This window comes from Mirounga angustirostris, unplaced genomic scaffold, assembly GCF_029215605.1.
Source record: "Mirounga angustirostris isolate CCGP_5_RB_7025 unplaced genomic scaffold, mMirAng1.0.hap1 SCAF_17, whole genome shotgun sequence".
Classification (NCBI taxonomy): domain Eukaryota; kingdom Metazoa; phylum Chordata; class Mammalia; order Carnivora; family Phocidae; genus Mirounga; species Mirounga angustirostris.
Window position 1 is genome coordinate 55,006,588 of NW_026991725.1, and position 17,567 is coordinate 55,024,154.

Genomic DNA, 17,567 nt, shown 5'->3' on the forward strand with positions numbered 1-17,567 from the left:
TCTCCCTCTGCCCTTCCTGCTTGTGCGTGCTCTCTCTTTCTCTCTCTCAAATAAATAAATAAATCTTAGGGGAAAAAAAGAAATCAGAAGATGAATGAAAGCCATCAAAAGAATCAAAGAAAACGTATGATGTGGAAGACATACCCAGAAGACCAAACATACACATATGTGAATCTCCTGAGGGAGAGTCCACGGTGAAAAGAAAAGCAATAATCAAAGTAATAACAGACCACCAGGAGGACATTTAATCAATCTGTCACCAATCCTATTAACAACTCTGAGCAAAATAGGAAGGAGAGAAATGAACATGCAAACATCATCTCAAGCAAACTTCCTGCATCCTATTTAATGGCAAAGCCAGTCACAGAAAATGAGAACAAGGACATCACTAGCATTTAATACAACTAGGGTTGCCCACAAAATATGCAGAAATCAGAAATAAAAGACATAACTACTGGATGTCACTCACTATCAGGGAAATGCAAACCAAAACTACAATGAGATATCACCACACACCAGACAGAACGGCTGAAATCAACACCACAAGAAACAACAGGTGTTGTCGGGGATGTGGAGAAAAAGAAACCCTCTTGCACTATTGGTGGGAATGCAAGCTGGTGCAGCCACTGTGGAAAACAGTATGGAGGTTCTTCAAAAAGAACAGACTAGCTAGAGACTATAATGTTAAGTGAAATAAGTCAAAGAAAGACAAATGCCATGTGATTTCACTCATAAGTGGAATTTAAGAAGTGAAACAAACAAAGGGAGAAAAAAAAGAGAGAGAGAGAGAGGCAAACCAAGAAACAGACTCTTAAATTCAGAGAACAAACTGGTGGTCACCAGAGGGGAGGTGGGTGGGGGATGGATGAAATAGGTGATGGAGATTAAGAGCACACTTATGATGAGCACTGGGTGATGTATAGAGATGCTGACTTACTATATTGTATACCTGAAACTAATATAACACTGTATGTTATAATAAATTAAAAAAATTAAAATAAAAAACTTAACAACAAAAAAGTCACAATTACTGGAATGGAGGAGATAAAAAGCATTGTTATCTGCACCTGATATAATCGTTCACTTGGAAAACACAGGAGAATCAACGGGAAACCAGTCACTGAAGGAAACCACTAGCACCAATAAGGGAGGGAGTGAGTTACAAATTAAATATTAGGAAAGTATCTACTTAAAAAATACAATGTAACAACGCAATGCGTTGGCTCAGTCAGTTAAGCGTCCGACTCTTGCTTTCCGCTCAGGTCATGATCTCAAGGTCCTGGGATCGAGCCCCACATCGGGCTCCACGCTCAGTGGGGAGTCTGCTTGAGGGTTCTCTCTCTCCCTCTCCCTCTGTCCCCCCACTCCCATGCACGTTCCCTCTTTCTCAAATAAATAATCTTTTTAAAAAATACAACGAGTGCTCACGTCAGCAGCACACATTCTAAAATTGGAATGACACAGACGTTAGTATGGAAAATGACATACAAATTTATGAAGCATTCCGTATTAAAAAAAATGACTGGGGGGTTGGTGCCTGGCTGGTGCAGTTGGTAGAGCATACGACTCCTGATCTTGGGGTCGTGGGTTCAAGCCCCCGTTAGGCCTAGAGCTTACTTAAAAAAACTGACTAAGGAATCCCATCCACATAGTAATAAAAGTATAAAACCTCAACATAAGCAAGAGGAGGAAAAAGAAGAGAAGACGACCAAACTTTACTGAAAGACGAAAAGGAAAACACAGAGAAATGGAGAGAAAGCCACATTTCTGAATGGAAGGACTATAAAAATGTCAATATTCTTGGGGGAGATGCAGGGAGAGCTCCCACCTCTGTGGACCACAGTCCAAGGAGGACCCAGAACACCAGAGCAAGCCCAAACCAGCTCTCCACCTTTGCGTCTCTGTGCAAAGTCAGAAAAAAACCCTCACCCCACTCCAAAGCCCTGACTGACCACACATTCCCGGGACATGCAGGACCATGGAATCATCAACCTAAGAATCCAGGACTTTACTGACATGAGTACCAAGTTCAAAACCTCCTCACACCCGGGCTACCCCGGGCATTGCCAGAAGATAAACTCATTCCTAGTCCCTCGATGATGGGGGGATAAAGAGAATTCGGTACTTACATCCAATAGAATATGACTCAGCCTTTAAAAGGAAGGAAATTTTACACAGGGTACAATATGGATGAAACTTGAAGACATGCTAAGTGAAATGAGCCGGTTGCAGAAGGACACACGCCGTATGATTCTACTTATATGGGTTATTGAAAAGACCCAAACTCTTCTCTGTGTGGAAGCAGAGTAGAACAGTGGCTGTGGGGGGCTGGGCAGAGGGGGGCTGGGAGTTGCTGTTCAGTGGGTGCAGGGTTCCAGAGATCTGCCCTACAACATTGTGCCTATAGTGAATACTGGGTTGCACACTCAAAGATTTGTTATTTAAGATTTGTATGCTTAGGGGCGCCTGGGTGGCTCAGTTGGTTAAGCAACTGCCTTCGGCTCAGGTCATGATCCTAGAGTCCTGGGATCAAGTCCCGCATCGGGCTCCCTGCTCAGCGGGGAGTCTGCTTCTCCCTCTGATCCTCCCCCTCTCATGCTCTCTGTCTCTCATCCTCTCTCTCAGATAAATAAATAAAATCTTTAAAAAAAAAAAAAGATCTGTATGCTTAAAGATCTCATGTTATAAATAAAAAATGAACTAAATGTAGAAAAAGATAGAAAAAAAATGAAAATGCCGAATCTGAAATGTTAAACATTTTTTTTAACACCAAATGTATTCATCAATAAATGATCCATGTAATATTATGAAAAAAATGAAACAGAAAAAAACCTCATTCCGGGGCGCCTGGGTGGCTCAGTCATTAAGCGTCTGCCTTCGGCTCAGGTCATGATCCCAGGGTCCTGGGATCGAGCCCCGCATCGGGCTCCCTGCTCGGTGGGAAGCCTGCTTCTCCCTCTCCCACTCCCCCTGCTTGTGTTCCGGCTCTTGCTATCTCTCTCTCTCAAATAAATAAATAAAATCTTAAAAAAAACAAAAACAAAAACCCTCATTCCTGGCAGTCTGTGATTTTTTTGCAGGCTCTCATCCCCAAACAAATGGAGTGCCCCCCTCCTCTGCCCTCAACAACCACAGGGCCCTCGAGAACTCACAACTGAAATCAGCACACCCCTTATTCCGAGCCTCCTTTCGGAATGTCCCATCACTTCCGAGGCTGAATGACTCCCACAGCTTCCTTTTCCAGCCAGTCTGTTCCTTTTCCCACATTTCTGGAATCCGTGGGCCAGGAGCTGGTGTGGGTGTTGTCTCCACCCCCAACTGTCACTTTGCAGCGGTCTCGTCTCCACCCTGCGAAAGGCACCCCCTCCATCTCTGAAGTTCATGCTGTGAGACCTGGCATCCTCTTTCCTCTCCTTGTCATCCACTGACCACCCCCCAGCCCAGTCTCTCGAGTCCCCCACATCCCGGCTCATGAACCCCCCCCTGCCCTGTGCCAGGGGCTGACCCACCCACCCTCTGTCCTCTCAGTCCCGAGACCTCCAGCATCCTTCTACCTCTACTCTCACGCCAGCAAGCCAACCCATGCCACGTTCTCTCGGGCTCTGTTTCCTCATCGGCAAGTCCCGGTCCCGATATTTACTAAGCATGAACTTGCACAGTCTGCATAATCTCTCTGATCTATAAAGCGGCAAGGACAGTGATGATCCTGGGTCCTCGGGTTATTGCAAAGACTCAAGGAGATAATATGTATCGAGTACTTAGAAGAGTGGTGAGCACACCGTGTACAAAGAATGTGAGCTATTGGTAGCGATTCCATTACCAGAGGGAGATGATGGCGGAAGAAAACAAGTCTCCCCACCCCCGGCAAATGATGTGGCAGAGGAAAGAATTCGGACTGGGGTTGAGCCCCGTTTCTTCGCATGTGACTTGGCAATAAGAATATCCACCTTCTGAGCTAGAGGAGTTGGTGCCTTCTTTTTTTTTTTTTTTTTTTAAAGATTTTATTTATTTATTTGAGAGAGAGAATGAGAGAGAGAGAGCACAAGAGGGAGGAGCGGGAGAGGGAGAATCAGACTCCCTGCAGAGCAGGGAGCCCGATGCGGGACTCGACCCCGGGACTCCAGGATCATGACCTGAGCCGAAGGCAGTCGCTTAACCAACTGAGCCACCCAGGCGCCCGAGTTGGTGCCTTCTCACGTCAAAGAGGACAAGCATCTTAGGTTGGAGCCTAAGGTACGCTGGGTCTGAGGCAGCTCACTTTCCTCTGCCACATCATTTGCCGGGGGTGGGGAGACAGATGGGCACGTGGGCGGGCAAGGACACCGGTGACTTTTTGGATGTGCGCCTGCCTTGATGCTGGAATGTCTCCTGAGATGTCTGAGATTCTGTGAACATTAACACAGAGCTTGGCCAAGGTGCAGCTGGCTCCCTTCGCTTGACGTTGAGAAAACACTGATAGCAGTTTAAAATAATGCCATTCTTTTCATTCCCGCGTGTGCCATGTACAGAACCGTCTAAATGAATACTTTTGTGCAGCGCCAGTTTTTATGACGTTCATCGGTGTGGCTCTAAGAACCTCCCTCTGGCCAAGTGCTGTCTCCAGAAGGGACTGGTCTTCAATGTCATCCCTTGGGCACCCATCAGGTCTCACCTGTGAGCAGAAATCTGACCCTCCATCTACCTCAAACCCACTGGGAGAATCAGCAATCCCTACTCTGAGGTATAAAACCCAAAGGATCAGGAGCAGGGACTCAGACAGCTGTTTGCATACCCATGTCCATAGTAACGTTCTTCACAGTATCCACGAGGTGAAGAGGACACAGATGTCCACTGATGGATGAATGGATAAACAAAATGTGGTGTATGCATACGATGTAATAGTCTTCAGCATTAAAAAGGGAAGGGAATTCAGGAACGCCTGGGTGGCTCAGTCAGCTAAGCATCTGCCTTCGGCTCGGGCTGTGACCTGAGTCCTGGGATTGAGCCCTGCGTCGGGCTCCCTGCTCAGCATGGAGTCTGCTTCTGCTTCTCCCTCTCCCTCTGCTGCTCCCCCGGCTCAAGCTCTCTCGCTCAAATAAATCAAATCATTAAAAAAAAAAAAATAAGAACCCGTCAGGAGAGTTTAGAGCTGTTGAGTCTACCCTTCAAAGTATACCCAGAAGCCAACTGTGGCTCCCAGCTCCACGGCTACAACCCAGCCCAGGCCACCTCCTTGCCAGCCTCTGGTCTGGCCTCCCACTCCATTCGCCCGTGCTCAGCAAGCAGCCAAGCACTCCCTTCAGAATGAGGTCAGATCATGTCACTCTTCTGTTCCTTGGCCTTTCTGCCCTGGTCTCCCACTGCTGTCCACCTCGCGCATGGGGCTGAAGCCACGGTAGCCTCTCACTGTTCTTGGATGGGTCACCCCTTTCTACCTGGCTGACCTCATCACCTCTTCCACATCTTGTCTATGTGGCTCGAAGAACACAGGTGTCTCTGTCCTGCTCACTGATGATTCCTTTTTCCTACAACAGTGCTGGGCACATAGCAGGCACTCAAAAATATTTGTTGAATTAATGAATGAGTAAAAAGGAGGATTGTTTCTCAAGTCTGGTAGCTACAGGGTTCCTGAAAATCTGGGCTCAGAGCGGAAGGGCACGGCTGACTTTTGGCAAGGCTGCCATCTAGTGGCTGGATTCCTTTGTAGCTTTGTGGGTGCGCACATTTCCTGGGACCCTGGAGATGAGCCGCAGATGGGGTAAGCAGGGAGGGCAGCAGTCTACCTACACACAAGGGACCACTCCGTTCTCTAAATCTACTCCCCTAGGGTAAGATGAGATATACACAAAGGGCACCTTAGGGAGAAAAGGAAGAAGAACATATCTGGGCTGTAACACAGATGGGTAGATAATATTGATCTAGAAAATCAGTAGGAGTGGATGTTGGGTGTGGAAGCTTCGGGTGGGCGTGGGAGTTACAAAGTCAAACTCGTCTGGCCCTTCTTTCATTCTTTTTCTTTACAGCTCAACGTGGAGAGAACTGATGGAAGTCTGGTAAAGTCCAGCATCCGATGGGGGGGGGGGGTGCCATTTCTAATACACTAAATCATTCCCATCTTTGTCTCCATGGTAGTGAGATTTAAAAACCTGCACCCATTACTAGTACGAGCACTTTTGTTTCCCTGTTTCTTGCGTGTGTAAAAAAAAAACAAAATGTGATCCAGTATTCAAATGACCACCTCACACTCCTGGGCCATTGCAGGGGTGGGAGCACCTATAGCCCAGAAGCACTGGCTGAGGGGCATCATCACCATGAGACCCCACAGTTTGGCTCATGGGCAGATGCACGGGTCTGGATTCACCATGAATGAGGCAGTCTGGGGACACATGACAAATGCACAAGAGCACCAGCTGTCCAAAAGCTGATTTAAAAAATTGTTGAGGACTGCCTACACTTAAAAATAAATTTCCAGAGACAAAATGTAATTTTCAAATTCAACTCTATTAATTCAAAGGACATAATTTCATTGGAATAAAGAAGGGGGTAAACTGAATTCGAATAGAAACTATAGGAATAACAATTTTACCTTGCATGCCGATAGCCCATTACAATTTATGAGGACAGACAACGTACTCAAGATCTTTGTCTTGATGGACACCACCATGTAGCAGATATCCAGGTATTTCCTTAATTTGACAAATAAGCATGCTAATGCCCTAGGGGCTGTGGGAGTGAGCCCACTTTAGGAGCCAGGATTAAACCCAAGTCTTTCTCTGGAATCCTGAACAAAGGGAGGACATGCTGTGATCAAACAATTAAACAGCTCATCAACAAAATGGTTAATAAACACCACAAAAGGCAAGTAGAAGAGGAAGATTCGGTTAATGCAAAAAAAAAAAGAAAAAAAAAGTTTCAGTTATGACCTGTATTTTACTCTGTTTTTAATTTTTAAAGCATTGTATGTATGTGTTTAAAAAATTTCAAACAGTATAGAAAGATCTAATATGAAGTCTTTCCCCCCACCACTTTCAATTCTGGTAACTCCTCAAAGATAACCATTTTTAATCCCTCCAGAAAAAAAAGTTATGATTTCAAATATTAAATTAATGTATACTTAAAAAAAAAATTCAAAGCAAATGAGATCACACCACAGGCACCATGTTCTTCTCCCCACTTCGTAACGTACTTTGATCTTTCCCTATTGGTACATACGAATCTACTGTGTCCATTTTCGAGGCTGCGTACTATTCCGCTGGACCAAAATCGCATTATGCAACCAGCTCCGTACTGATACACACTTAGGTATTGCCAGTATTTTACAGTTATAATAATGCTGCAGCATGTCCACATGTATTGCCATCCTCTTTCAAGTAAATCAGTAATATTAAATGCCAAGGAGATCCTTGGTGGAAGATTATACATATTTCATATGTAGACAGATATTACCAAACTATCCTTGTACATCAACTATAGGTGGGGTCCTGGCTCCCTGTGCCCTTAATAACACCAGAAATGCCTTTAATGTTTGCTCATTGATGAGAGGAAATGGTATATCCAATTCTTGTTTTGTCACATTTCTTTACCTTTGTGTGAGACTTAGCATCTTTCTAGTGCCTGTCTTTACTTTTTAATGTGAACTAGCCATTTTTTATTGTATCATTTTTCTTTTTCTTATTGATTTATATAAGCTCTGTGTAAATACGCCTTTTGCTACCTGTATTGCAAAAACTTCTGTTTTTTACAAAACAAGTTTTTATATTTATGTGATTTTTTTTTCATCTTTTCTTATATGGCTATTGTGTTTGTTCCTACTTGGAAAGGACCCTCCAAGGCCAAGACTACAAACTGACTCTGAGGTTTTCTCTTTGCACGTCCATGGTTTCGCTTTTTAAGATCGAACTCTCTCATCCACTTGGAATTTATTTTGATGAGAGGAATGAGATCAGGATCCAGCTTTATTTTTTCCTAAAGACCCAATCAGTCTTTATTTTCCAATGAATTATCTAGCTTGATATAAAATGCCACTTTTATCCCATTCTATCCTGTATATATACTACCCTAGGTGTAATCTGGACTTTCTCCACTGTTCCACTGAATTGCATATCTATTCTCCAGTTCCAAAATGTTTAAACTTAGTCCCTTGATTACTGTGTTTTAGAGATTTTCTGGTTATTCTGGAATATTTAGTCTTCTAGATCAGGGCTTATCAACAGAGGCACTATTAACATTTTGGCCTGGATAATTCTTTATTGTGGGGGCTGTCCTATGCGTTGTAGGATGTTTAGCAGCATCCCTGACCTCTGCCCACAAGATGTCAGCAGTAGGCCCCTAATTATGACAAGAATATCTGTAGACATTGCTGGTAACAACCAGCAATGGAGGGCAAAAGGCCCCCGTTGAGAATCACTGTTTTGGATAAACCCAGTATCATTTTACCAGTGTTTGCGCTCCCAGTCAATTCCCGCTGATATCTTAATTGGGATGAAAATGAATTTATAGAATAATTTAGACAATGTTATTATAGTTAAGATATTATACTTATTAAATTCAATCTTTATTATATTTGACCTTCCTATTCAAGAACCATGTGTATCCTTCTACTTATTTACGTCTTTTATGTCCTTCAAAAGAGTTTTAAGATTTAAAAAAAAAAAGTGTAGGCTAGGGGCGCCTGAGTGGCTCAGTCATTAAGCGTCTGCCTTTGGCTCAGGTCGGCTCAGGTCATGATCCCAGGGTCCTGGGATTGAGCCTCACATCGGGCTCCCTGCTCCAAGGGGAGCCTGCTTCTCCCTCTCCCACTCCCCCTGCTTGTGTTTCCTCTCTCGCTGTGTCTTTCTCTGTCAAAAAAATAAATGAAATCTTTAAAAAATAAAAATAAAAAATGTAGGTCTTGTAATACTAAGTTTATTCCTAGGTATTCTACCTTTTACATTCCTTTATAAAGAGGATCATTTCTTGTGTTTTTTATCTCTTCTAACCAGTTACTGATAAGAAAGCTATTTATATTTGAAATTCTATAACCAACAACATGCTAAATTCCTATTGTATCTAATAGATCTGCAGGACATTCTAAGTTTTTTCTAATGATACAATTTTCAGGAAATTCTAAGCATTTTTCTCAAGTACAATGTTATCCTCTACAGAAAATCATCATTTTGTTTCCTCATTTCTGATATTTCTGTAGCTGGAGATCTCCTGTCTCACTACCTTGGCTAATACTTGCAGAAAAATTTAGATAGCACTGGTAATGAGGCAATCTTGAATCATTCTTGACTTTAATGGGAATACTTCCAGGATTTCACCCTTGAGGACAGTTCCAGCTTTGGCTTGGGATACATATATTTTAATCCCACTAGAGAAGTATCCGTACATTTATAGTATACCAAAAGTTTGTTTTTAAATCTGAAAGATTGCTAATTTTGCCAAACATGTCTTCCATCTCTATGGAGATGACCAATGGTTCTCCTTTGGTCTATTAATGTTGTAAATAGATTATATTCCTAAATTTCCAAATACTAACACATTCTTGGAGAGCATAAATCCAGTTGGTTGTGATCTACACTATTATTCTTTTAATTTCTTGTTGATTTCCACTTGCTAATATTTTGATCCCACATTTTTACCTCAATATTTGAGAGTGACAGGATTCTGTTATTTTTTTTAGCGGTGCTTTGTTAACTTTTGGAATTAATGTTTAGGCTGGTGTGATAAAAAGAAGTTGTACTTTTACTTGTTGTATTTTTAAAACCAAATGTCTGTATTTAGTACGAAACCAGTCCTTAAAATAGTATAACCAATGTATAGAAATATGAGGCCCTCACATCCCCCCCCAAAAAAAGTCATATATACTCTTCGTAGATTCAACTTTTTGAAAACTGAGTAAATTAAAATACACCTTTGAAAGCTAATCTGGGTTGTGGTATTTTATGCAGAATGCAAAAATCATAAGTATACTACTGTTCAACCTCCATTATAAATTAATAATGACATATTTCAGCTATTTTCCCATCTTAGACAATTTAGCAATGCACGGAGATCTGCGTTATAACGGTTGGACCATGGAAATCTTAGCTCTCTTATATATGTGTGCCCAAAGAAAATTAAATACATTTCTGATGCTTCCCATGCTCTGAACTCAAATATAATTGTTAAAAAACCTTTTTCCTGATTCTCAGAAAACCAGGGAAACAGAAAGTTCGCGGGTTCCCGTGGCCACCACCACCTAAGTGACTCAGAGGGTTTTTCCAGTTTTCCAGAGGATCCAGGGAGGATGTCATACACCCATGTCTTCGAGAGGCCTGCGGGCTTCATTCACTCAGCTAACGCACCTCACACCAAGACAGGCCCAAAAGGTACAGCCACACGTGGTGACAGATGGACTGCTGCATGGACAGAGGGAGCCACAGTCTTCTTCATTACCTTTTGTTTCTTGTCTGTCTCCTCACTAGATGTAACGTCCCCGTGGGCGGGGACATTGTTGCCTAAACCCCCATCTGGGCCCAGAGTGAGGGCCAGTAACACACATCTGATGAGGGGAGGGATGCAGGAATCATGGAAGGTTTTTCATAGCGCCAAGAGGAATGGCTTGCTTAGGTCCCTCCTGCCTGGGACCTTCCTGCCTGAGTCCTTGCCACCTGGGGTCTTCCTGCCTGGGGCCCACCTGGGGCCCTCCCACCTGGGGTCTTCCCACCTGGGTCCTTCCTACCTGGGTTGCTCCTCAGGCGGCTCTCAGCAAGCTCAGAGATGGCTTCAGCTGTCGAAGTCTTTTTCAGTCGAGCCACCCCGGAAGCGGTGGTACTTCCTGGTTTGTTGAGCATGTCCTCACTACTGGCCCTCTTGAGCTAAGAGACAGGTAGAGGGAAAGACAGAGGACGAAAACATACATTATCAGTAAGGAGTGCTATAAACCAAGAAAACACTGAGCGGTACCACCTGCCCAGTGGTTAAGATGCAGTAAAGGCACTTGGAGGAGCACGATCATGTGCAGCGGAAAAATGCAAACCCAGACAAACCTGTGTCTATCATTTACAGGTCCGAGTATGATCTTCCATTACTGTTTCAAAGAATATTATAAGATTATGAATAATACCCATCATGTCACACTTCAAATAATGAGTTTTTTTTTTAAAAAAAACCTGCTTTCCTGTTTTTGTTTTTTAAAGATGGGAGCCGATGAAGAAAGAACTGTGAGATGCACAAAAAGCAAGATAGGGTAATGCACAAAAAATTCAAGGACAACAAAAAACAGCTTAAAAATACGTATCTCAATTACAGAGATGTATGTATATATATGTATGTATATGTATATATGTATACGTACATATATATATATACATGCACATATATATGGAAGGAGTAGAAGGAAAAGATAGAAATGATCTGAATTTGTACCATGTGCTCCACACCAGGCACTCTGTATATGATCTCACACAGACAACATGTTCAGAGGGAAGAGAGGAACCTTCAGGAGGCAGAAGAACACTGCTAATGGAGGACAGAAAGAAAGCAGAAGAAACCTCTTCCCTGTCCCAAAAATAGCATAACAAACATTTGTTGAAAGGAATTAAAGTCTAAGAGTGGGGAGCCCCTCAATGAGCTCACAGTTCTGGCCGTGGTAAATTACATTCAGGGTTAATGGGAAACACTGCAAATATATTTTCTCAACCATGGTAAGTCTTCTGGAAAGAATATTTCTTTCTTTTTTTTTTTTTTAAGATTTTTTTTTTTTAAGATTTTATTTATTTATTTGACAGAGAGAGACACAGCGAGAGAGGGAACACAAGCAGGCGGAGTGGGAAAGGGAGAAGTAGGCTTCCCGCGGAGCAGGGAGCCCGATGTGGGGCTCGATCCCAGGACCCTGGGATCACGACCCGAGCCGAAGGCAGACGCTCAACGACTGAGCCACCCAGGCGCCCCAAGAATATTTCTGAAGAGGCATAGTACTAGAAGGCTGGAGCCAGGCAGATGCCCGGAGCCATCCCGAAAAGATCTGACATCTGCAGAAAGCAGCATGAAAAAGGAAAATGAGGGGTGGGTTGTAATTTGGGCGAAGCCCTGGTTCCACCCCTGCAAATGCTAGTCTGCTTTTTTCCTTTCCTCCCCATTGTTCTTTTATAAAATTTTTTATTGTGATAAAATATACATAAAAATTGCCATTTTAAGTGGCATTAAATACATTCCCATGGTTGTGCAACCATCACCACCATCCACCTCCATCAGCCCGAAGTGAGGCTCTCTCTACTCATGAAACAGTAACTCCCCATAGCCCACTTTCTAAAAGAGGGAAGATGGCAAAAGTCTTAATATTAGCCCAGAAATTCTGGTCAATGTCTTTAAACAAATTATTCATTTTAAAAACAAATAGCTAATATCGAAATTATGATTTGCATGCACTTCCAGTCCCTAGAAGTGAGCAGAACTGTATTTTCTGGCCAATAGTACAGACCCCTAGTTTAACAACAAGACGAAACAAGGCACTTGGGTTGTGGCAGAAGTCCCTCGAAGTCACTCGATTGCCCTTCCTACAGGGGCCCCATCACTGTTTCTCTACCTCCTGTCTCAGAGTAACAAGGGTCCCTGCACCCAATTTCTCCAGCCTCTCCAATTATCTGTCAGGTCACCAGTGAAATATGTGTTTAATACTAAATGACAACAGTTCATGATGTCAGCAACTTTTTCTCAATAGAAAAACAAAAACAAAAACAAATTTACTCGCTCTGCCTACAAGCATGTCCAGATGCCTCCGTTGGGTCCCCAGAGAAAATCGGTTCTGATTTTAGATTTTGAAAATTCCCTGCACAACACGTCAAATGACAAAGGGAAATCGTTGCAGTTAAGGGAAATTTCTAACGCAGCAATGCAAATGATATGCACTTGGTTCTGCTGACCTCTATCTGATTCTCGGACAGAACTAAAATCAGTAAGTCTGAGGCGGAGTGTGGAATAATCAAACTCCCCAGCAAAAGGCCAGGAGAGCAAAGGCTCGGTCTGCAAACCAGAATTGGAGGAATCCAACAAATGAGAGTGCAACCCCGGCCCTCCCCCTCCCCCCACTGAAACTGCCTCCTGCAATCCCACCCACAGCCTCCACCCACCTCCAGGCTCCGCCCCTGGGCGTGGCCCAGGAGGGGGGAACTTGCTCCTCCCACTCCCCCTTTCCCTAACAGCCCGGTCCTGGGTCCTTGGTGAGATGACAGGCCCAAGCCACAGAAGATCGGAGTCAGCAAGCAGTGGGAGACTTAGCCCTTCGTGGTCCCACTCTGTGTTATAAAGAGATGGGATCCTGCCCCTTCCAGGCGGAAGGACACCTCAGATGTGTTATTGCCAGCAGCAGGCTATCTCCTTCCCGCGCAGTGTGGGGAGTTTGGGAGGCAGCAAGGCATTTACGGGGTGGGGGGAGGGGGGGCACCTTCCACAAGGAATCCCATCTGCGAAGGACTTATTGCTCAGAAGCTCCCCCAGGAGGCAGCACATACAGACTAAAAGCTGGTCCTTCTTTTCCTCTGCAGCAAACCTCTTCCTCTATCGCTCTGTTTTGGCTGCGACATCAATGTCAGACACGGAAAGCTACGAGTCTTAGTAATTCTTGTTCTGTCTCTGTTCACGGCTGCGCTTTGGGCTTTGTTTGCTGGTCCCTGAATGCGACTTGGGCACCGCTTGAGGTTTCTGGTTTGTTACAGATGATCACTGGGCAGGTACGCACTTCTGGTGTTACTTTGATATGTTTAATAAGCATTTTCAATAATGCTTTCACTGATATTTAAGCTGCTGAGCACCTGCACATGAAAGCTTACAGAGGGAAAAAGTTTAAATAGCTCACAGATTAATGTAACTAAGAAATTCCTCTGGATTCCGCAAAGATGGGGGAGTGGTGGAATCTGAAGCTCTCTAAAATCACACGAAACCTAATCCCATCTTCAAAGGTAGAAACCGGGTTATGGTTGGAGAAGTGGCTGTGGAACTCGGGGGCGCATGAGAATCCTTGGAGGGCTTGTTAACATGCAGACTGCTGCCTGAACCCCAGCCTCCAATCTGCCCCCCACGCCAGCCCCAAGTTTCGGATTCCCACAGTCTGGAGCAAGGCCTGAGAATCTGCATTTCTAACTGGTTCCCAGTTGGTGCTGCTGATGCCGCTGCTGACCTGGGGACCACACTCTGAGAACCAATGGTTTAGCACAGCACTGTCGATGGAAATATAACACCAGCCGCGTATGTCTAGTGGCCCCATTAACAAAGTGAGAGGAAAGCAAAAATTAACGTTAAGAATATATTTTCTTATGGTGCAGCCACTCTGGAAAACAGTATGGAGTTTCCTCAAGAAGTTGAAAATAGAGCTACCGTATGACCCAGCAATTGCACTACTGGGTATTTACCCTAAAGATACAAATGTAGGGATCCGAAGGAGTACATGCACCCCAATGTTTACAGCAGCAATGTCCACAAGAGCCAAACTGTGGAAAGAGCCAAGATGTCCATCGACAGATGAATGGATAAAGAAGATGTGGGGTATATATATACACAATGGAATATTATGTAGCCATCAAAAAACCCCCGAAATCCTGCCATTTGCAACAACGTGGATGGAACTAGAGGATATTATGCTAAGTGAAGTAAGTCAGTTGGCATACTGAAGTGGCTCAGTTGGTTAAGCGACTGCCTTCGGCTCAGGTCATGATCCTGGAGTCCCAGGATCGAGTCCCGCATCGGGCTCCCTGCTCGGCGGGGAGTCTGCTTCTCCCTCTGACCCTCCTCCCTCTCATGCTCTCTGTCTCTCATTCTCTCTCTCTCAATAAATAAAATCTTAAAAAAAAAAAAAAGAAAAGTATCATATGATCTCACTGATATGAGGAATTTGAGAAACAAGACAGACGATCATAGGGGAAGGGAGGGAAAAATGAAACAAGATGAAACCAGAGAGGGAGACAAACCGTAAGAGACTCTTAATCTCAGGAAACAAACTGAGGGTTGCTGGAGTGGAGGGATGTGGGAGGGATGGGGTGGCTGGGTGATGGACACTGGGGAGAGTATGTGCTATGGTGAGCGCTGTGAATTGTGTAAGACTGCTGAATCACGGACCTGTACCCCTGAAACAAACATTATATGTTAATAAAAAAATTTTTAAGTTTTAAAATTAAAATTACAAGAGAAAAATACAAACAGTAATTGTAAATATTAAATTTTCAATAAAACATTTAAATAAAAAAATATATTTTCTTAACCCAACACATTCAAAATATTATCAGTGTAAAATATATGAATGAGGCATTTTACATTTTTTTGGCATTGACTCATCACAATCGGGTGTGTATTTCACACTTAAGGCACATTTAATTTTTTTTTTTTTAAGATTTTTATTTATTTATTTGACAGAGAGAGACACAGGAAGAGAGGGAACACAGCAGGGGGAGTGGGAGAGGGAGAAGCAGGCTTCCTGCTGAGTAGGGAGCCCGATGCGGGGCTGGATCCCAGGATCCCAGGATCATGACCTGAGCCACCCAGGTGCCCCAAGGCACATTTAATTTTGACATTTCAAGGGCTCAACTGCCACCCCTGGCCAGTGGCTGGTGTATCAGGCAGCACAGGTAGGGAGACTCCCGGAGAATGATTACATAAGACGGGCTGGGTCCCCAAGCGTCATGCAGAACATGCCTAAACTGCCCTGCTTTCCGAGGGGGGGGGCCTCTGGCCCCCCTGGCCACAGGAGATTGGCCAGGGTCAGTATATGACTCATGCTTAGCCAAGCAGAGACCTTTCCCAGTTTATTGCTTGTTGTTTGACTTTTTTTTTTTTTTTAAACAAATCAGAAGTAAGCAAAAGAGGTAATTGGAAGTAAGCAAAGCAGCCAGGTCTTCCAAGGGATGTGGGGTGCGCGGGCTTGCTGGCAGCCATGCTTTGTAATACAAGCCGCAGGAGAACAGACGTCAGGAGGCAAAGGAACAGAGATGAGCGGCAGAGAAAGTGTTCTGGCATGTTCTGGTCCCTGGTGCCGGCCTCTCTGAGCTCCAGTCTTGTACCTCTGTTCTACCCCCAGTGACATGGGAGCCTAGGATCTGCTCAATCCACTTCTTTTCTGCTGAAGCTCCTCAAGCCAATGCTTCGCCATTTGCAACGAAGGGGGTCCTGACTCGTAGACATGGGCCTTATTAATGGCCAGAATGAAGTGGCCTGTCCGCATCCGAGCACCCAGGGCTTTCCTTTCCTGCACTGGGCTTGAGCAGCCCACGAAAGACCTACAGCAACATCCTCCGGACCACCTGGGCTCCTCGCCCCTCACCCGGTTCTTACACTGCTCCTGCAGCTGGGGCCAGTATTCAAAGTAGGGCATTTCATCTCACTTTGGTGGCTTTGTTTCAGTTTTCCTATTTGTGACTAGCTCAAATATATCTATCCATCCCATATGTATCCACTTACTATAAAACAAATACAGTAAAGATGGCAACTGTAGCATCCAGGTGGCTGGTGCATGGGTGTCACGCTGTCACTCAACGTCTCTGTGCGCTTGCCATTTCCATAGTAAACTACGGAGGGAAACAGATCCTTTACTCACGGCTGGAGGTGGGAAGGGGAGAATGGTCAAAACGCAGAAACACGACGAGGGCTAGAAAGGCACAGGCTTGATACGGCTCCTTCTGCTACCCCTTCCCTCGAACGCTTTCTCTTTTATAGAGTATGTCCTGGAGACCCCAAGCATCAGAGATGACAACATGGATATTTGCTTTTCCCCTGACATTTTCCCCGTGGAACAAGTTTCCAAAAACATTTACCTATCGGGCAGAAGCAGCCAGCATTTCATTGTCCTTAGGAAACCCACCTGAGCTTCAGATCTTTTTTATTAAACACTGCTTAAAAAAACATTTTGATAGATTCCAGAAGCTCTGATGGTCTGAAGTATATGTATTAATTTAAAATCTATATTAAAAATGTCTCCCTGAGGCGCCCAGGTGGCTCAGTTGGTTAAGCGTCTGCCTTCGGCTCAGGTCATGGTCCCAGGGTCCTGGGATGGAGTCCCGCGTCGGGCTCCCTGCTCAGCAAGGAGTCTGCTTCTTCTCCCTCTCCCTCTGCTGCTCCCCCTGCTTGTGCTCTCTCTCTCTCTCAAATAAATAAATAAAATCTTAAAAAAAAAAAAAAGTCTCCCAAATGTGCTATGGGTCAAAGATAATAAAAATAAAAACCATGGAAATAATGGGCAAGTCCAGGGTAATAGAATGATAAACAAAATTATGGGTAGGACATTTTGTCCACATTTACTCCTCGCGGCAAATAAGGTATTATCTTCATCTCAGAACTCAGGACAACTACATAGCTTGCCTGAGGTTTCACAGCTAGGAAGTGGTCGAGGCAGGATCCCAACTCAGCCTGGTCTGACCCACCCCAAGACTGTGCTCCTCCTTATTCCAGCATCTCATCATACTGCCACTCGCAGAAGAGCCGGTGTCCTTGGGCATTTGATAAATATGGAGTGCCCGCCAGGGAACAGGTGCTTTTCTAAGTGTGAGGGACAGAGCTGTGCAAGAAACAAAAGAGCACACAGTCCCTGCCCTCATGGGGCTCCTGTTCTATTCGTTGCGAGACAGATGCTGCCCAAGCAG

At 44.4% G+C, this 17,567-nt stretch overlaps 1 protein-coding gene across 4 annotated transcripts in view; it reads right to left on the reverse strand.

The window, feature by feature from the left end:
- Positions 1-17,567, reverse strand: part of SPECC1 (sperm antigen with calponin homology and coiled-coil domains 1) — a 276,684-nt gene that overhangs the window by 171,729 nt on the left and 87,388 nt on the right. For all 4 annotated transcript variants that reach the window (XM_064583462.1, XM_064583453.1, XM_064583454.1 and 1 more), the window contains exon 3: positions 10,685-10,820. In XM_064583462.1, the coding sequence (XP_064439532.1) occupies positions 10,685-10,820 (136 nt within the window). The remainder of the gene's footprint in view (positions 1-10,684; positions 10,821-17,567) is intronic.